The sequence below is a fragment of the Oxyura jamaicensis genome, chromosome 1 (genome assembly GCF_011077185.1).
Source record: "Oxyura jamaicensis isolate SHBP4307 breed ruddy duck chromosome 1, BPBGC_Ojam_1.0, whole genome shotgun sequence".
Lineage (NCBI taxonomy): Eukaryota > Metazoa > Chordata > Aves > Anseriformes > Anatidae > Oxyura > Oxyura jamaicensis.
In genome coordinates, this window is record NC_048893.1 from 71,592,633 (window position 1) to 71,612,737 (window position 20,105).

General features: G+C 44.6%; 1 protein-coding gene across 6 annotated transcripts in view; it reads left to right on the top strand.

Annotated features, from left to right (window-relative positions):
* Positions 1-20,105, top strand: part of PHF21B (PHD finger protein 21B) — a 185,669-nt gene that overhangs the window by 99,950 nt on the left and 65,614 nt on the right. For 4 of the 6 annotated variants that reach the window (XM_035309830.1, XM_035309798.1, XM_035309809.1 and 1 more), the window contains one exon: positions 11,442-11,771. The exons of the other annotated variants lie outside the window; for them this stretch is intronic. In XM_035309830.1, the coding sequence (XP_035165721.1) occupies positions 11,643-11,771 (129 nt within the window). In that variant the 5' untranslated portion in view covers positions 11,442-11,642. The remainder of the gene's footprint in view (positions 1-11,441; positions 11,772-20,105) is intronic. 6 annotated transcript variants of the gene reach the window in all.

Genomic DNA, 20,105 nt, shown 5'->3' on the forward strand with positions numbered 1-20,105 from the left:
TTCTCTTCTCTTCTCTTCTCTTCTCTTCTCTTCTCTTCTCTTCTCTTCTCTTCTCTTCTCTTCTCATTAAATATGTCAGAAGAATGCAGTCTTCTTGAATGCATGGGACATGGTAAATCATGGGAAACTTGAATTGGCAACAGCAAAAGGATGTGAATTTTGAGCTGCTAATGGCAAGTAGGATTCCAGCTTTGGGGCTAGGGGAGAACCCACATTACAAAGAAGGGAGCCATTTAAATCCCCCTGTGACCTGCCAAGAGGATGCGTGCATGCTTTCTGGTTTGTTTGAAGTGAGATCAAGCCCAAGTTTTTCTTTGTTGTAAGTTTGGATTTAAAATTAGTATTTCATGGCTCCATAGGACAAGCTGCAGCCTTGCTCCTGTGGACCCAATCCTAAACACAATGAAGCCCATCCAAAGGCTGTCATTAATGGGGGGTTTAGCAGGGGCTGTATCTCACTATTAGCAGTGTACTGTGCAGCTTTTCTTGGGATTAAGGGAAAGAATGGAGATCCATCCATCAAATAAAATCTGAAACAAGCCACTCTTTCCTTGAGGATTTTTCAGGAGAGGTTTATCTCACATGCATAATATTACATTTTATATATATGTGTACATGAGCGAGCATACGTGTGTATATAGGTAACTTCATTGCAAGTTTTAAAAGCTCTTTTCCTGATGGAAAAGTGAGCTAATTAATAGGAATAGGAGACAAAATGACAGCTTGTAGATGTGTTTCCCCTGCAGAAATCAGCCCCCGTTACACTGCTCCTTCTTGATCTGATGTAACAAGAGAGAATCAGCTGTGAATCAAGTGCCTTGTTCTCATTTCCTTGATCATTGACATGGTTTGAGAGAGAGAAAGGAGGAGGGATTATTTGTAAGGTTATTAAAAAAAAAAAAAAATCCAGCTCCCCCTCCTCCTCCTTCAAGACACACAGGGACATCCAGAATGTTTCACCATATGAATCTGACTTTTCTCATTAAATATTGTCCTCTTTCTTCCCTTCTCCTTGTTAGTTAAAAAGTGCTGTTTACAAGTCACTAAGCAGATAATTCAGAGCTTTGACGAGTGGATTGCCAGTTAGCTATACACTTCAAATGCTTTTTTTTTTGCCCCCCCCCCCCCTTTTTTTTTAACGGCTTCAGAAATTAAAGGATAATTGCACTTGAGTGAGTATGCGCTTTTATAAGCCCACTGTTTCCATTATTAGGGTATTTATCACTCTTGAAATTTCTCCCTTAACATAAATCTGCTAATTCTTCATTCCTGCCCTGCCTGGGAGAGCAGCCACCCCCAGTTCTGGTGACATCAGCCTGGTGAGCCAGGGTGAGCTTTTTTGTGCAACTTCAGTTGTTGCCTGTTGTCGTGTTTCTGCACGGCAGTTCGGTTGGTGAGGGCGTGCAAGTTTTGTTCACACTACATTTACATTGTGAATGGTCCCTTGCGAAAGAAAATCGCGTATTGATAGTCTCATTGGGTTTCATGGAGATAAGCACCCTGCTGGTCTTCAGAGAATAGGTGGGAGATTTGGTGGTGGGAAAAGTTTAGCTTTTTGTTTAGCTGCAATATGTTTCTGCAATATATAGAATTGCTGATGTGTAGAAGAGCTTGGTAATGCTTCTAAAACAGGTTTTTAATACTAATAATATTAATGGAAGCCATTCCTGGAGAGCATGCCTGGTCAGAAAACCCTGAGCCATTGCACCTTAATAGAAAAACTCATTCATTATTTCCTGGCATTTGCTTTCTTTCTAATTAACGTCATACACAGAAGGGGTAATCATTCAGCCATCTTTTTAGCTTAGAAAGAGTCAAAGATTACAATTACCCAATGTAATTAATTTGCGAGGGGATTTTGGGGGGTATGTTGGGGAGGGGGATGTTCCCCGGTTATGTACCCAGCAGCGCTTGTCGTTCTTTGGTAGGACCAATTGATTTATTGTCTGACTCTCCAATCTGAATTCATCCAGGGTGGCTTTAATTCCCTCCCCCACCACCAAAACTCTTGTGATGTGCTGTGCATTTGTTTGGGAGGGGAAAGAGAAGGGGGGGAAGAGAGAAGGTTATATGTTTCTGACCCGCTTTACTGCTTTTCAGCTGAAAGTAAATTAATGCACACACTAGATTCCCCTCTGCTGCGCTGATTGGATCCTTGCACCGATTAAATATTTCACACTGATAGAGGGATGCTGAAAGCACTCAGCTGGTAATGTGGTATGTGCATCAGTGGTACAGTAACTGACTTTCAGGTTAAAGTCAAACAAAACCCCCAGTTTGCTGCAGTTTTGATTAGAATGCATTTCACTTTGAATTTAATTCCTTGTGCCTGCTGCAGCAATGGCTAATTAACTGGGATCTGATAGAGAAAAATGAATGCATGATGGCAGGCAGGCAGTGAGTTGTCAAAAAAATGCAATAAAAAGGAAAGAAAGAGAAAGAAAAAAGAGAAGAAAACAGCAGAAAAAAAGAAGCTTTAAAACAATAATACAGTGATTGTACTTCAGCACATGTAAACCTCCCTGCCCCTGTGTTCCACTCAGCACCACTTGCCCAAAAGTCAGTCCCCGTGCAGCGCAGTGCTGCCAGTGAGTATGAGTGACTCACACACCTGCCTCAGGTAGTTTTTGGAATCCCCCTGCACAAAAGTAACACCCAAGTTCCACATAGTCGGCAAGTCACTACTTCCTCATCTATAGCTTTTTAAAGATTTTTTTGAATGGGCTTTCTTAGGTGATGGCAGAGGAGCAGCCAAGGGGGCTCCACACCACTCCACATAGCACCAGGCTGAGGAGCAGGAGGAGGAGAAAGAGGAGGATGACTTTATTAAAAATATTTTCTGTTGGGTCATTTATGGGGAGGAAACTGGCGGGAGGAACTACCCTGGGTTTCCTTAAAAAACGCTCCTCCTTCTCCTTCTCCTCCTCCTTCTGCCCCTCCTTCTTCTCCTCCTTTCCCCCCTCCCCAGCTGCACCACTTGAGCAGTGTTACATCAAAATGCTGTGTTTCACAAACAGTGCCTGTTAAACTTTTCCACCCAAGTGCCCCCAGTCTTGGTCACACAGAAGCACGCTGTGTTGTCCTCTCGTTGGGTACAGGCTCAGGGCTGTATGCAATGGGGAGCATTTTTCTGTGGGAACCCAGAGACAAAGCACAGACTACGGGGTCCTGCTCCTCCATGAACATCCCTCAGGCTCCTTTCGGTGCCCACATATGTGTGCATATGCACACTCAGCCTAAACTCCACTCATTTCTGCTTCAGTGTTCAAAGTTAGGTAGTCAGGAAGTGAATTAAAACCCAGATGAGGCAGCATGTAAGCAGCAGCTTGGACGTATATGATAAGCTCATGGAAATTCTTAGGACTGCAACAAAACCGAAGACACCATACTGAAGTACCATGGCTGGTGGCCTGTCTGCAATTCATTTGTGTGTTTTCACTCTCAGAATATTAAATATTCCATTGTTCAAGTAACTTTTATTGTGACAATTGAGTAAATTAACAGAGGTCATGGCCTGCCTTGCTAGAGCAGTCTGTTCAGTTGTTTTCCATGCAGGGCTTTAGATTTGTGACAAATGTTAGATTATTAATTGATAAGCTGTCATTTTGGTTTGAAAGTAAATTGCTGTTCTTCTGCAAGCTAAATAAACTCTTTGGGTTATGCTAGGTATTTTCTCTCAGCCACAGGGCTGCTAAGGAAAAGAACCAACTGATCTTGCTGTGAAAACAATTGCAAATTTTCACAGAGAAACTACTTTGCTAGGAGAGCATCATTCTCAAAAGATTAATGGACTGAAGTCTCTATCTCCAGCACAGGTGTTAAAATGTAAATGTGATGGACAGTGCATTTTAGGTCCTTTTTGAATGTCTCATATTTTAACAGGAAAACATGATGGTTAGTTGGTAGGCACACATCTGTTTTAAATCCCTGCTGCAGGGAAGAGTAGCCAATAGCAGGGTATTCCCCCATTGAAGAACATGACCAGATTCTTCTTATTTGAGATGTACGTACAATGTAAAGTTGAAATCAGCTTGGTACAGATTTGAAGAAGCAATGGAAACTGCAACCTCATGCTGGAAGCAGCGGTGCTGCCCATGTGGAGCCCAGCTATAGCATGTGCAGGCATGTATTGTGCTGCTCACAAGTGTCTTCAGCCCCTCTCTCCCGTGGCTTTTTGCATTTCTTTATGCCCAGAGCAGAAAGGTCTCTGTTTTGTGATGGGAGAGGCAGAAGCTGGCTTCTCACCTGTAGGCCTGCAGAGGAAAGGAGGGGAGGGGGCTTACATGGGAAAAGAAATAGAAAGGCCAAGGCTATTTTGATACATACGGAAAAAATATCAGCTCTGTTTTGAATAGTTGAGACCGTGCCACATACAAGATAGGAAATCATAAAAAAGCGGCAGCTTTTCAGCACATTGTGGTGTGTTTGCATGTGACTGGCATACATATTTCAAACTCCAGTTTGCCTGTGGCATCCTGCAGTGAAAATGAAAGTTGTGTTGCTATTGAAAGGGCACTGCTTCAAAATTGGTGTACTGTGAGGACTGTTATGCTTTTGATAAGAAACAGCGACCTGCTTTCCAGCATTTAGAGCCATAGTTTTTTCTTTTCTTTCCTTCTTTCTTTCCTTCTTTCTTTCTTTTCTTTCTTTCTTTCTTTCTTTCTTTCTTTCTTTCTTTCTTTCTTTCTTTCTTTCTTCCTTCCTTCCTTCCTTCCTTCCTTCCTTTCTTCCTTCCTTTTCTTTCCTTCTTTCTTTCCTTCTTTCTTTCCTTCTTTCCTTCTTTCTTTCCTTCTTTCTTTCCTTCTTCCCTTCTTTCTTTTTTTCCTTCTTTCTTTCTTTCTTTCTTTCTTTCTTTCTTTCTTTCTTTCTTTCTTTCTTTCTTTCTTTCTTTCTTTCTTTCTTTCTTTCTTTCTTTCTTTCTTTCGGCTCTTCCATTATATCAGCATGTTTTCCACTGCAGTGACCAAGGCACGTTTAGTTTCTTATTATTCATCATTCCAAAAGTATCAGAGAATATGTTATGCTGCCTGATTCTCAAAAAGCAGATTTTCTCTCTCTTTAAAAACCAAGACTATTCTTTTAATTAAACTGGCAGAAATAGTGTACGGCAGATGTAGGTTTTGTTGAGGATTTTTTTAACCTCTCATATCATAATCTTTGTGTCTGCCAGCACTTTGATGCCTTCAGTGCCCTCATGGGCATATGAAGTATGGGGGCATAAAAACCCCTCAGTAAAAAGATGGGTCATTGTCATTGGTGACTCACTGCTGAAGGGAGTGGAGGGCCTGATATGCAGACCAGACCTGCTACACAGGGAGGTCTGCTGCCTCCCATGGTCCTGGGTTAAAGATGTAAGGAAGAAACTTCCTTCACTAGTATGGCCCTTGGACTATTATCCTTTTTCGTTGTTTCAAGTAGGCAGCAATGAAATAGGAAGAACTCCTCTAAGGGCTATGAAGGACGTCACAGCCTTGGGGAGACTGGTCAAGGGTTCGGGAGCACAAGTCATATTATCTATCCCTCCAGTTATAGGAAGTAAGGAGGGACTGGACATGATGAGCCAGCGGGTTAATAATTGGCTCCGAGCCTGGTGTCACCGGCAGGGTTTTTTTTTTTTTGACCTTGGGTCAATTTACATGAGACCAGGGCTGCTGACAACAAACAGGAATAGCTTTTTCCCCCAGCAGAAAGGGGTTTTAGGATGGGAGTTGGCAGGGTTCATTGATAGAGCTTTAAACTATGTATGAAGAGGGGTGGGGGTGGAACTGGGAACACTATAAAGGAGCCTGAATGTAACATGCCAGTTCTTGTGGGTGAGGAATGTGCTAGCAAGACCTCACAGTCTTGTGTCTTGGTGAAGGATGAGGATGACATATTTTGCAGGAAGGTTACAAGGGCTGGTGAGAGGTTGGTAACTATGGAAACACTTGAGTATAGTCAAGAGGGTGTTAGGGCTTCTCCCTCCCAAAAGGTAGCTCACCTGAGGTGCATTTACGCTAGTGCATGCAGTATGGGTGACAAACAGGAAGAGCTAGAGAACACCAGTAAGGAACTATGATGTAGTTTCTATCACGGAAAACTGGTGGGATGATTCCCATGACTGGAGTGTGGTCATTGATGGATACAAACTGTTCAGAAGGGACAGGAAAGGAAGGAGGGGAGAAGGAGTTGCCCTCTATGTCAGGAAGTGGATAGACTGGGAAGAGCTGTGCCTGAGAAACAGCCATGACCAGGTTGAGAGCTTGTAGGTGAAAATCAAGGACTGGTCTGGTAAAAGACATCTAGTGGTTGGGGTCTGCTACAGGGCACCTGATCAGGGGGAGTCTGTTGACAAGGTCTTCTTGCTTCAACTGCAAGAACTGCCGCACTCGCAAGCTCTTGTCCTGATGGGGGATTTCAACCACCCAGATATCTGCTGGGGTAGTGGCACAGTGGATTCCAGGCAATCCAGGAGATTCCTGGACTCTGTTGAGGATAACTTTCTGGTCCGGGTAATAGATGGACTGACCCAAGGTGAAGCCTTACTAGACCTGGTGCTCACCAATGTGGAAGAGATCATTAGAGAGGTTAAGATTGGAGGCTGCCTGGGCTGTAGCGACCATGCTGGGGTGGAGTTTGTGATCTTGAGGAATATGGGTCTGGCAAAAAACAGTCAAGACCCCAAACTTCAGGAGAGCAAAATTCCGGCTGCTCAAGGAATTACTGGCTGGGATCCCCTGGGAAACTTAAGGGCATAGGATTGGAACAGAGCTGGCAGCTCTTTAAGGACGCCCTTCTGAGAGTGCAAGAGCTCTCCATCCCCCAGCAGAAGAAATCAAGTAGAGGAGGTGGGTGACTGGCATGGCTGAGCAAGGACCTGGAGCTTAAACTGAGGGAAAAGAGGGAAATGTACGAGAAGTGGAAGCAGGGTTATGTAGCCTGGAAGGAATACAGGGGTGTCGTCTGGATGTGTAGAGATAGGATCAGGAAAGCCAAGGCACAGATGGAGCTGAACTTGGCAAGAAATGTGAAGAATAACAAGAAGGGGTTCTACAGATAAATAGGCAGGAGGAGACAGGCCAAGGAGAGTGTTCCCCTTCTGATAAACGAGATGGGAGGACTGACTTCCTCAGACATGTAAAAAACAGAGGTACTCAATAAGTGCTTTGTCTCAGTCTTCACTGGTGGCCAAGTCTCCTATGTTTGTCAGGACCCTGAACCTCGAGGAGAGGGTGAGAGGAGCAGATTCTGACCCACTGTGACAGTGGAACAAGTCTGGGACCGCCTACGGAAATTGGATGTGTATAAGTCCATGGGGCCAGATGGTATACATCCCAGGGTGCGGAGAGAGATGGCTGATGTGGTTGCCAAGCCGCTCTCCATCATATTAGAAAAATCATGGATGTCAGGTGAAGTCCCCGGTGACTGGAAAAAGGGAAACATTACTCCCATTTTTAAGGAAGGGAGAAAGGAAGACCTGGGGAACTACAAGCCGGTTAGCCTCACCTCTGTGCCTGGGAAGATCATGGAGCAGATCCTCCTGGAAGACATGCTAAGGCATGCACGAGATAAAGAGGTGATCCGAGACAGCCAGCACGGCTTCACCAAAGACAGATCTTGCCTAACCAATCTGGTGGCCTTCTATGATGGAGTGATGGCATCAGTGGACAAAGGAAGGGTGATGGATGTCATCTGCCTGGACTTGAGCAAAGCCTTTGGTATGGTCCCTCACCACATTCCTCTCTCTAAATTGGAGAGGTATGGATTTGAATGATGGACTGTTAGGTGGATAAAGAATTGGTTGGCTGGTCACAGCCAAAGAGTTGTGGTCAACGGTTCTATGTCTGGGTGGAGGCCGGTCACAAGTGGTGTCCCTCAGGGGTCAGTCTTGGGACCAGTGCTCTTCAACATCTTTATCAATGACATAGACGATGGAATTGAGCACACCCTCAGCAAGTTTGTAGATGACACCAAGCTGAGCGGTGCAGTCAATACAATGGAAGGAAGGGATGCCATGTAGAGGGGACCTGGACAGCCTGGAGAAGTGGGCCAATGAGAACCTAATAAGGTTCAACAACGCCAAGTGCAAGGTGTTGCACTTGGGCTGGGGCAATCCCAGGTATTTATATAGAGTGGGAGAAGAAGAACTTGAGAGCAGTCCTGTGGAGAAGGACTTGGACAAGAAGCTGGACATGAGCCAGCATTGTGCACTTGCAGCCCAGAAGGCCAGCTATGTCCTGGGCTGCATCAGAAAAGGGGTGGCCAGCAGGGAGGGGGAGGTGATTGTCCCCCTCTACTCTGCTCTTGTAAGACCCCAACTGGAGTACTGCATGCAGGCCTAAGGTCCCCAGCACAAGAAGGACTTTGAGCTCTTGGAATGGGTCCAGAGTAAGGCCACTAAGATGATCAGAGGGCTGGAGCACCTCTCCTATGAAGAAAGGTTGAGGGAAGTGGACTTGTTTAGCTTGGAGAAGAGAAGGCTCTGGGGAGACCTCATTGCGGCCTTCCAGTACTTGAAGGGAGCATATAAACATGAGGGGAAATGCCTGTTTGTATGTGTTGATAGTGATAGGACAATAGTGATAGGAGAAGAGGGAATGGTTTTAAACTAAGACAGGGGAGATTTAGGTTAGAAATTTGGAGAAAGCTTTTCACTCAGAGGGTGGTGAGGCACTGGAACAGGTTGTCCAGAGAGGTTGTGGATGCCCCATCCCTGGAGGCATTCAAGGCCAGGCTGGATGCGGCTCTGGGCAGCCTTCTCTAGTGGTTGGCAACCCTGCCAAGAGCAGGGGGTAGAAAGTAGATGATCTTTCAGGTCATTTTCAATGCAGGCCATTCTATGATTCTATGATAAGTAAAAGTGATCATTACAAAGAAAAAGGGCATTCTCTCTCTTCTCTCACTAGCATAATCTGATTAAGGGGGACATTTTTGAAGTTTTGGTAGTACGTTTTCAGAAAATTATTAACTGAGACACAGAAGAGATTCCATATCTCTGTTTCCCCAGACAGTTTCTGTAACTCTTTTTTGGAAGCTAATTTGGAACACCTGATCTGTTGTATATGCTTTCATATTCGGTTTCTAAAATTTGCAGTTATTTAAATAACATTCGCATAGCATTGATCCCTGTGGAAGTAGCTGGCATGGGCGGATTGGTCCTTTCAAGCCCAGGGACAGAATTCTTGTATATTTTGTATTTTCTTTCAAAAGGTTGAAAGCCAAAATCAAAATATCAGCTTTCCACTAGGAGGTGAACGGTCAATGTTGAGTGTTTAATGTTTATCTCAAATTAGACTTTGAAGCAAGCAGTAGCCCTTACTTCAATTTTTTTTTGTTCCACACATACATATAAACATTTTTGTCAATTTATTGGCAAAACGCTAACACATATCATGTGCAAAGAATCACAAAACTAACTCATAGTTAATGTACATAGGGAGAACAGCAGAAAATAGATGGTTGTTTGAGTAGTGATTTTTTTTTTGTTTGCAGATTTTCTGCTTTTGTACTTCTCAGGATGTTTTCCTCCTTTGGAACAAGATAAAAAGCAATTACTGGCTATTAAATTCAGTCAGGAAAGTAATAACATACTCCTACTTATTTAATTACCTGTACCACTGAGCTGCCACATATTGTGTATCTTTTGGGATCTTCGAGTTTTTTTGCTTTGATGTTTTCTGTTGCCCGAGAAAAAAAAAAGGTAAAGCTGTATTAATGCCATTAGGAGAGTACATATTAGAAGTTTTATTTAAGTGAAAATATGCAATCAGTGCAGTAAGACCAAATATTTGTCATAAGCTGTTAATTCATTTAGTAATCTATACGTTTGCTTTTTGGGGAACAAACATTAAAGTATATTTTAATAATATGTGGGCTCCTCAGGACAGAGAACGTTCTTAGCTGCATGAAAAAGAAGTCACGGGGCTACTGGTGTCAGCAGCAAAACTCTGGTTATCTGCAACAGAGCTAGGATTTCACTCCTGGACTAACTCCACTGGCCTCTAAGTAATGGATTTACATACCTGTAACAGAGTACAGTGTTTTCATGCAGTCTGTAAGATTTTAGCGGTGTTCACATGACATAAATCAAAACAAAGATATAACCACAAAGCTGAAATGTTAACCTGAAAGCTTTGTACTGCGCTGTAAGGCACCGTGCAAGGACGTTTTCAGTAGAGTTAGGAAAAGGCAGTGTTCAGCTGTCCTGTGTGCAGTAGTTTTGCATCTGGAACAACATACTATCAGGACACTGAGATAGTCCAAGGAGCACCAATGGAACAGATAAAGGTATAAAGTTTTACAGAATTTTGTCATAAGCAACTTTCTGCACACACATTAAATGCACTTGAGCTGTTTGGATTTCACTAAAATACTTTTAAACTAACAGACAGATGTATTTTTGTGATGAGAGTAAAAATTCTCCCTTCTTCTTTAAAAGATCTATGCCACACAGTAGCATAGTATATGGAAAGCATTGCCCTTGGTTCCTTGGGATGACTGTTAGGTTAATGGAGAAAACAAACAAACAAACAAACAAAAAAAAAAAACAAAGCTTCAAACAATTTATATGAAGTCACAGTTACTAGAATAATGTTGATGTATTGAAAAAAAACAGTTTCTTTATACAAAAATGAAGCATCTATCACGAATAAAATGCATGCTTTCAATTTCATACAAACACAAAACCTACAGTCCCTAGAGCAAACATATTTGACCACTAAGGCTTTACAGCTTCAAAGTATATAGCAGGTTTAAAGGTAAGAAGGTAGGTATTTCCTTAAACATCTGTTTTGTACTACACAGCTTTGGCTTATACGCAGAACAGTTTTCAGTCTTCGTTCTTAAAAGAACTAAGCATGCTTGTGTGTTTATACACACACACATACACATATATGCAGATTTTAATCAAGTTGACAAGAGTCTTAATGGCTTTGCTAGTACAGCAGCAGACCTAGAAATGTGGGACCCTTCCTGGAAGGTTACACAGTAGATGCAATTTCACTAAAGCCAAATCAGGACCACGCAGTGAATAAAGTTGAACACGAACAGAAGTCTTTGCAGGATTAAGTAGCAGACAGCAGCAGTAGCAGACACCAGACAGCAGCTTCACAGTGGCTGTAGAAATCTCAAATACAGTTCTTGGAGGAGATACCGTACCTAAATGGTAACAAGTGTGTTGGTGTAACAAACGAGAGGAACCACTCTGGAGCAACCTGAAAGCAGAGCTGCGAAGAAGAGGGAGAGTTTAAGGGGAGGCGAGAAAGGGCTCGGGCGGCGTTTGGGGCGAGGCCAGGAGGAGCTCAGCCGGAGGACTCCGCTCCACAAGCCCTGGCTCGGCTTCCCCCTCTCCCCCCGCCTGCGGCAGCCGCCCTCACACACCGCCAGGCTGGCGGCAGGGCCCCGGCCCTTTCTCGTCCCAGTGACGATGGCGCCTCTCTCTCTCTCCCTCTCTCCCCCGGCAGAAGCTGGTGGTGCGGAGCCGCCCCGCGGCCCTGCTGGTTGGCAGTGGCGCCAGCGCCAGCGCCAAGCCCGGCGGTGGCGGCGGTGGAGGCGGCGGCGTCCCGGCGCTCATCAAGACACCCGGCGGCGGCGGTGGGAGCCCCGGCGGCAGCCCCGCGCAGAACCTGGCCATCTCCGTCGTGCCGGCCAAGGCACCCATCGCGATGGTGACAGCGCACCTCAACGGCGGACTGGGCGGCGTGGAGCCCCCCCAGAGTGTCCCTATCAACCTGCAGACCCCGGCCCGGCTGGCGGCCTCTCGCCACCCGCCCGAGCTCGGCTCCCGGGCACAGGTAAGGGCGGGCGGGGCCGGGAGTCGGGGGGGGGGGGGAGGCGCGGGGGCACAGCTGCTGCGGGCTGTGGGCGGGAGGGGCCTCCGGGAGACGGACAGGGATGGCCCACAGGGACATGGGGAGACCCAGGGTGACAGGGGGGAGCCCCGAGGGGCAGGGGGTGGCCCCGGTGGGGCTGAGGGTGCTGCAGCCCGAAGGGCTTGGGAGGGGGGAAGCGAAGCTGGTGAAGTCGGAGCGTGATTCTGAGGTTGAAAGGTGCGGGTCTCCAGCTCAGAGCAAAATTTCTTGCCTCCTTTCTGCCCTAGAGGTGGTGGTGGTGTACGTGGTGTGTGCACCGGCTCAGGGTGTGAGTCTGGTGATGGGGAAGGACGAACACAGCAGGGATTAGGGCAAACTCTGAACACGTCTGTAAGTGCACCTCATGTTACAGGCTTAAGGCTTTGGGGTTCCCAGTTAGCCCCTTGTCTGAAACACTGGAGTGAGGGAATGACCATCCCATTTTTCATCCACTGGCAGCAGGGAGAGCACTCCCAGCCACCTGGGGAAGCAAGTGGTCCTGTCCCTGTCGAAGCATCACTGACCTTAATGATGTTCCACTGACCTTAATGATGTCCTTGCTTACACTGAGGTAGCTGCATAGGGGATTCAACTTGGGATCTCTCCTCTGTATTCACACTGGATAGTTTCCTTCATTGAAGGTGTTTGTGCTTTATTGAAAGGATACTTGAAGCTGTTCCAGTGGATACTTCCTAGAATTCTGGAAAATAACTATATAAATGATAATAACATGAATGATAAAAGTCTCAGTATTTCAACAGTCTATCATTTTGTGAAAGACTGTCTTTTACTATCATTGTTACCTGATATAGGAATAAAAGAATCTAAGCAGTGGAAGAAGAAGCTTGAAACACTGTTTAGCCTAGTTAGCCTGAATTATGAAATAGCAGTCCCAGGTGCTGGGGAACAGTAAAGATTAGGACGTTTGGCTGCAAACTTGCAATTTGTGTGAGTTGTTAGAGGAAAGACTTTCTGACCTGGTAAGCCATCCTGCTGCTGAAGTACCCTTGGTGCTTCCCATTTACCTTTTCAAAAGGGCAAACAGGTTCCACTTCCACGATCCAGTTCCCCAGACATGCTGTGTTTAGCAGTGTATTGTACTCCACAGCGATAAAGCCCCAGTGCAGCTGCAGTATTGCCCCAGTATTAGGACTTTTTTTTGCAAAGAACAGTTTCATTTTAAGCAGAAGCTTGCTGTTATAAAAATAGCATGGGAATATTGTCCAGCACGTGGGGTATGCCTTTATTTTGCTGGAAGAAGTCCAGTGTTTTTCTTCAGAAAAGTCTTCACATTCTCAAGTTTTCAACAACTGTAATTTTGTGATTTAGTATCTCTCATTATGTTAGTAATTTATGGAATAAAAAGCTGAGCAGTGGCACGTTTCTGAAGCAGAGGACTATAGCAATTTCATCTTTTTGAGAATAGTCAGCAAACATGGATAAAAACAATTAGAAGTACTGAATTGTAAGTGTATAAAAATGCAAGCTGACCTCTGGCCCTAAGCTGTCGGGAAGTGTAGTGCTGGATTGCATGTTAATTATCACTCTTCTACCCAAATTAAATCTATTTTGCAAGGTTTCTTCTTCTGGTCAAATGAAAAAAAAATGTGTTCTTGCTTCATGTTCAGTATTCTTGATTGTTCCCAGAGTGGTGATTATAGATCAATAGCAGTAACACCTTAGCTACTAACACTGCAATGTCAGAGGGAACTTGTTCCATTGTTGACATTTATTAATAAGCATTTCCTTTTTTTTTCTTTTTTTTTTTTTCCTTTTTTTGGTGGTATTGTTATGGCTCAGAAACGTTTTTTTTTTTTTTTCCTTTTTTCTTTTTTCTGCTAAAATGTATGAAGTTTGCGAGATAGAGGATAATGATAGCCTTCTGCAAACTGGGTTAAGGTGGCAAACTGATAGTAGTAAATGAGATTACTGGTGCAGTGTAGCCTGTTCCTCTGCATCTGCAAAGTGAAGGAAAGGGCAAGGGCATGAAATGTAATGTTATGAGATTCTGAACAGTAGTTTCTGCTCAGAAGCATTTAAGGGGATCAGGATGTGCATACAGTCATCTCAAGTGGTATCTAGCAGGAAGAATGAAATGCTAAATGAAATTCAGTGGAAAAAAATAGGGCATCAAACACTATAATCTACATACAGAACTTGTAGATAGGATTAAATGTAAGTTTGTTACAGATTTTTTACTTGGGCATCTGTGTGTCAGCACTTTCATTTTAAGCTGTTGTTTACCAAGCAGATTTTTAAAGTGATTTTAAAACATCGTTGGCTATAATGGAAGCCATATCTGCATTGAAAAAAGTAAACAACTAAGTGCATAATGGATACCTCAGGATTGTTTAGATATTATCATATATTTTATTAGAAAAAGGAAACATTGTGGTATTAACCATGATTTAAATCTGTAAGCATCAGAAATCGTGAGCTCAAGAAACTAGTGCTATGTCTATGCTTTCCTTGGTAGCTTTTCAGTGTCAATACAGTGTATGAAGATATGACTGATGGAGTGCTGTGGTTTAACCCAGCTGGCAGCTAAACACCACACAGCCGTTCGCTCACCCTCCCCCCTCCCTCTCTGGGATGGGGGAGAGAAACGGGAAAGTGAAGCCTGTGAGTTGAGATAAAGACAGTTTACAAAGATAGGAAATAATAATAATAATAATAATAATAATAGTATGTACGAAATAGGTGATGCAAAATGCAATTGCTCACCACCCGCTGACCGATGCCCAGCCTATCTCCCAGCAATTGCCCCTCCCACCCCAGCTAGCCACCCCTATATATTGTTAACATGACGTCAGATGGTATGGAATATCCCTTTGGCCAGTTTGGGTCAGCTGTCCTGGGTCTGTCCCCTCCAGCGCTTGCTGTACCCCTAGCCTGCCCACTGGCAGAACAGAGCGAGGAGCTGAAGAGTCCTTGGCTAGGTGTAAGCAATGCGCTGTAACAATTAATACATCAGCATGTTATCAGCACTGTTCTCATCCTAATCCAAAACATAGCACCCTACCAGCTACTAGGAGGAAAATTAACTCTGTCCTAACTGAAACCAGGACATGGAGCTATGCTGATGAAAGTCTACATGCAGGGATGTCATGAGTACAACCCTTTCTCCAGCTCTGAGAAACAAAGCTTAGAGTTTCATTTGGCTGATCTGGAGCAAGTTATGTTGGCAAAAGCTGAGTTTTGCTGGCATAAGCTGAATTTTGCTGGCATAAGCTGAATTTTGCTGGCATATGCAGTATACACGCTAGAAGTTGCTTTGCCTTCAGAGTATATATATTGCTTTTATAGGGAATGCCATAGAACTGCCAGATAGTTGTAAGATAGCAGCATGCCTGTACCTACAAAGTATTCTTACTATAACAAATTTTAATATAACCTCTCAAATTATGTTTTATTATAATCGTATTTACGTGGTATTTGCTGTTTCCTATCATCAGCAAATCAGATCAGCAGGATCTGAGGTTGCTTTGCTGAAGGATAAAGTCCCATCTGCTGTGCTGGAACAATGCACAAGAAAACGCCCCTCTACTACCTCCTCATTTTCTTCTAAATAGCAAAACTGAGGGTCAGCAGGCATCCCAGAACCTAGTTCTGGGAAAAGCTGAAAATCTTTTGGCTTTTCAAACGATATTTTGGATCAGTCAGCTATAGGGAGAACCAGCAAAGAGGGGGAATACAGCTGTCAGCCCCCTTGGCTTCTTTTCAGTAGCTGTAATGAAAGAAAAAAGCACTGGGAGGGCATATCTGCACTGGGCCGTGAAGCACAAAGGAGTGGATACACAGAGCTGCTCTGCAGAAGCATGGCACAGAGTGGCTCTGCAGAGGCACCTCATGCTGGGTACTGCTCAAAGTACCCTTTGCCTCTCCGGCAGCTGCATCACTCTAGTTCCAGACAGATTGTTTGCAGCCAGCTTATTAGCTATCTCTGGGCAGCACAGCATTGCTGGGTTTAGGCTTACCCATAACGCTGAAGCAAGAGCGCTGCTGGATCTGGCTCTGACTTTGTCATCATAGACAGTGGTCTCTGTATTTACCTGTCGTCTGCTGTGTGGGCACTGCTCACCTACAGCAACTCCTGAAGGCTTCCAAAATGCGAAGCGGGTATCAGATGCAGGAACATTTGGATACTGGTAATAAAAGAGCTGGCCTTTATCCATCATCCTGGTGTGGTGCTCTGTCCCTTGTTACTTTATGAGGCTCCGAGAAAAGATCTTTGCATGGCACTGACTCCCTGTCCATTAGGGAGCACAAAATCTGCCTTCTGCTCCTCTCCATTCTTTCCTTCTGATGCGTGTATTCCCTGAATCAGTTGGAGAAAAGTTTGGCAAGCCTCCCCATGCACATGTGCTGTTGCATCTTGGGGCTTTGTACAGGGAGGTTATTTCAAAGTAAAATACAGTATGAGGATTCATAGAGCTATAAATTCTTTGCAAGATAGTAAACTGTTCTCCACAAAGGACTTAACTCCACTGCTCAAATAAATATTTGTATCCTTGTTTAGACTGAGCAAGCTACATGGGTATCCATCCATTTTTTTCCACAAAAAAAGTGGCTTTTGTACACTTAGGAGGATGCTCATATATACTTCATAGCTGTCTGTTTATTCAATTTACTAGAAAAACTGCATTCCAGAAGTGTAAGAACACACCTTTGCCTGTGATGGCCATTTTTCAGACTAATTTATTTGTAGAATGATTTATTACCTTTCTCTTCTCCATCCCACTTACTGTGCTCCACTCTGCTTTCTGTAAAAGTGCTTCCTCCATAATTGGAAATCCACCTGCGTGTATGACTAAGTCTTTTTGCCTGTTATTTATTACTGATATTGCAGTAGTACTTAGGGGTTTTATTTATATATATACATTTATCTGTATTAGTTATGTGGCTATATATAGCTTTCTTCTATGATCCATGTTACCACGATTTCTGTGTACAAGCCAATAGTTAATTTATCCTCCCAATATGGAGTTAGTATGACTAAAGTGCTTTTATTCCACATTTCACCATTGGAAAACTGAGAAATAAAGGATCCATTTACGCTTCTTCAAAGGAAACTCCCAAGGGCTGCCTTTGGCAGAATCAATGTGTTGGCATCCACACTACTGTACTTTCTGGTCATTTCAAGAATGCCTTTAGACATGTTCATGTTCCACAGAACATCTTTGGGAACAAAATCTGTCCCATGTGTCCTTGGAGCATGCCACAACCCCTTTCAGTTCTTGCCGTGGGTCTATAACCATCTGTTTCATACTGACTTCTTGACCTGCTGCTTAGTCTTCAGCATGAGCTAACATGACTAACAGTGTATGAGCAAACTGCACAAAAAGCCTGTGGCATTTTAAACAGGTAAGCCCAAGGGTGATGTTGTGGTGCTGCCCATGTCATCATGACCTGTGGACACAGGTTCATAAAGCAGAGTTACTGTAGACAGAGGAATTCTGATGTCCGGTACAATTAGACTGAGCTAGAGGAACCTAAGGATTAAAATCTGTCTCTGGGATCCCACTCAAGCTGCTGTGAAGGACAGCAGCATGGACAGGAAATTTTGCATCATGGGCTTTGCTGAAGTTGTGGTAGGGACCTAGGTTCTCTGAAGTATTCCCTGCCCTAAATCCCACTGGCAATTGTGCTTGCCATACCTGGGCCCAGGGGTCTTGCCTGTGGACACACAGACACCCTGATCAAGGAGAGAGCTGAAGCAGTCTTAGGAGCCGGTTAACCACTCAGTTAGCCTTTCTGTTTGGTCTCCATGGTAGACACTGAAAGCACACCTGTTGGAGGGTACGTCTGCTAAGGAACACACAATGTGAGGAGGTAAGACAAATTTTATGGGGGAGTTGAAGTACAGAGAGATGAAGTTACTTCTGGGGTCACACCATAGGAGAGAAGACAGGTTCATCCATCACAGTCCTGTGTTTAGTCGATTGGATCACACCTCTCAGGCTGTCAGACACACTGTGAATATGAGTAGGACAAAGACATTGGATTGCTTTAGTATGGGACCTCAAAGGGTTTAATATCACGTATTCAGTCTCTTAGATAATTCTTTGACAGCTTTAAGGCTTGTTATGTTAGGATGTATTTGTAAATGTAGAGAAGGAGAGGTGTCTCAGCCAATTTAAATATATATTAAAAAAAAGACAAGGGGAGGAGGAACCCCAAGGATTCAAAGCCCCACACAACATCCAGTGATCCATTCAGTTCTTGAGGCTTTACTGACTTTTAACTCTACAATTAGAATGTTGTAAAGAGCATGGTAATTTAAGGAGATGAATTACAGGGAGTGTGTGATAATGCATTCTGCTTGCATTTGCACCATTTTAGCTGCAGATTTATTAGGAGAGGTGTATGAATTTACTCCATATTTAAATAGGGGGAGCTTAAGAGCAGAATTTGGCTTTACTGCTCTGATATATACTGTGTAAAAGCATTTTAAAATTTGTATTTCTTGCTAAACAGCATAAAATTACATCCTTTCAGGTTAATTAAACCATTTTGCAATGCTGGTTGCTGTTGATGGAATATTTAAATATCAGATTCAGAATAAGCACTTATGCTTCCTGGTTATGAATGGCTTCCTTTTAAATATCCTAGACATATGCATGTGGTCAGTACATCTAAAGTACATGGATTTCTTTTCTCAATCTGCCTTTTCATTTGGCCTACAATAGGGTCATACACCCACTGGTATCAAAGGCTGAATAAAGACTATCAACAGCTGAATAAAACCTGATTATGCCCAATGTGATATTCCTTACACAGCCAAACATTTCTAGTGAAGGCAGTGGAGTATTCATCAGGAAAGGATAAGCAAAAATGGACTTGCACTGACTGCCTGTGTGGGAGGAAAAGTGGGAGGGACAGTGGGTGGAGCAAGGGGTCACAAGTATCCGGGCCGGTCGTGTGTACGGGTATAAGAGGCTATGTTACGCAACAATAAATTGGCACTTGAGCTAGACACGTAGTGTCCGTCTCTGGTGTCCCTGCTCGGGGAGCAGACATCTAGGCAGCCAGTCGATGTTGTCTCTTGGGCTGGGGTAGCGTGGAGAGAGGCAATATTTGGTGACCCCAACGTGATACGTGGGTGGCCGCCCAGTAGGTAAGGGAGTGGAAAGCTGATAGCCATGGCATCCATGGATCAGGTGGTGAGTACGCTGAAAGGGTTAGACAATCAGTGCAGAATCACACTGAAAAGGAAAGGGATCCGTCCATTGCTCCAATGGATGCAATGGCAGCGATTTGCTGATTTGCCGTCCAGTTGTCTGGAACAGCAGAGGCTGAGCTTGCTGTATCGCTTGAGCCCAGGAGTTCTGGGCTGCAGTGCGCTATGCCGAGCGGGCATCCGCGCTATGGCAGGCATCAACGTGGTGAGCCCCGGCGAGCCGGGGCACACCAGGTTACCTAAGACCTTTGGGAAACCACTTGTAATGGGAAGAAGGGAACTCGGGGGTTGATTCTCATCTTTGGGAAGATACTCGAGACGTTTAAGCAGGCAAAGGAGCAACGTTCCGTGTGGCAGTTGGTGGTGGGAAAGCTTCAGGGGACTGAGCAGGGGACGAAGACAGAGGCACGGATCACCCTATCAAAAAAAGAGGCGCCCAAGAGGGAGGAGGAGGGGATGCAAACAGAGGGCACCTATTGCAGTGAGGAGAAAGCTGAGAAGGATTCAGGGGAGAGCAGGTTCTCGCCAGGGGAATGCGGAGCACCTTGGTGTGCGCCTATCTTTAGAGCTTCTCCACCCTTGGGTCAAGCTGCAGGGGATGGCTTGGGTGGGTGGTGGATGATAGAGGGGGCAGAAAAACTGTTGGAAGACCTGCAGGAGCGCATGGAACGGTTGTCGAAAGGGTTCAGTAAGATGCAGATTCAAATGGGGAATGCGGCAGCAGCCGCCGAGGCGCAGGCGAGGGAGTGGGAGAAAGTGAGCCAACAGGGGAATTGGAACGTGGCAGCACGGGAGTATATCTTGAGAGGGGCCCAACTGCAGCCTGAAAAAGTTCCCTCAATGGGAGCGCCTATCCAGTGATTATGCAGGGACAGGGGCGAGGGTGGGAGCCCATAGACTATAAATTGTTGATGCAGCTAAAAAAGGCTATTTCGGAGGGTGGGATTCAAGGGGAGCAACACAGTTGTTGATGGACACCATTGCCGCTGCTGGGCCCCTCTTATTCGATTGGCGACAGGTAGCTCGACTGTGTCTGACGCCTGCATAGACCACCTTGTGGGAACAAAATGTAAAAGTCCTAGCAGAGCAGGCTCTCT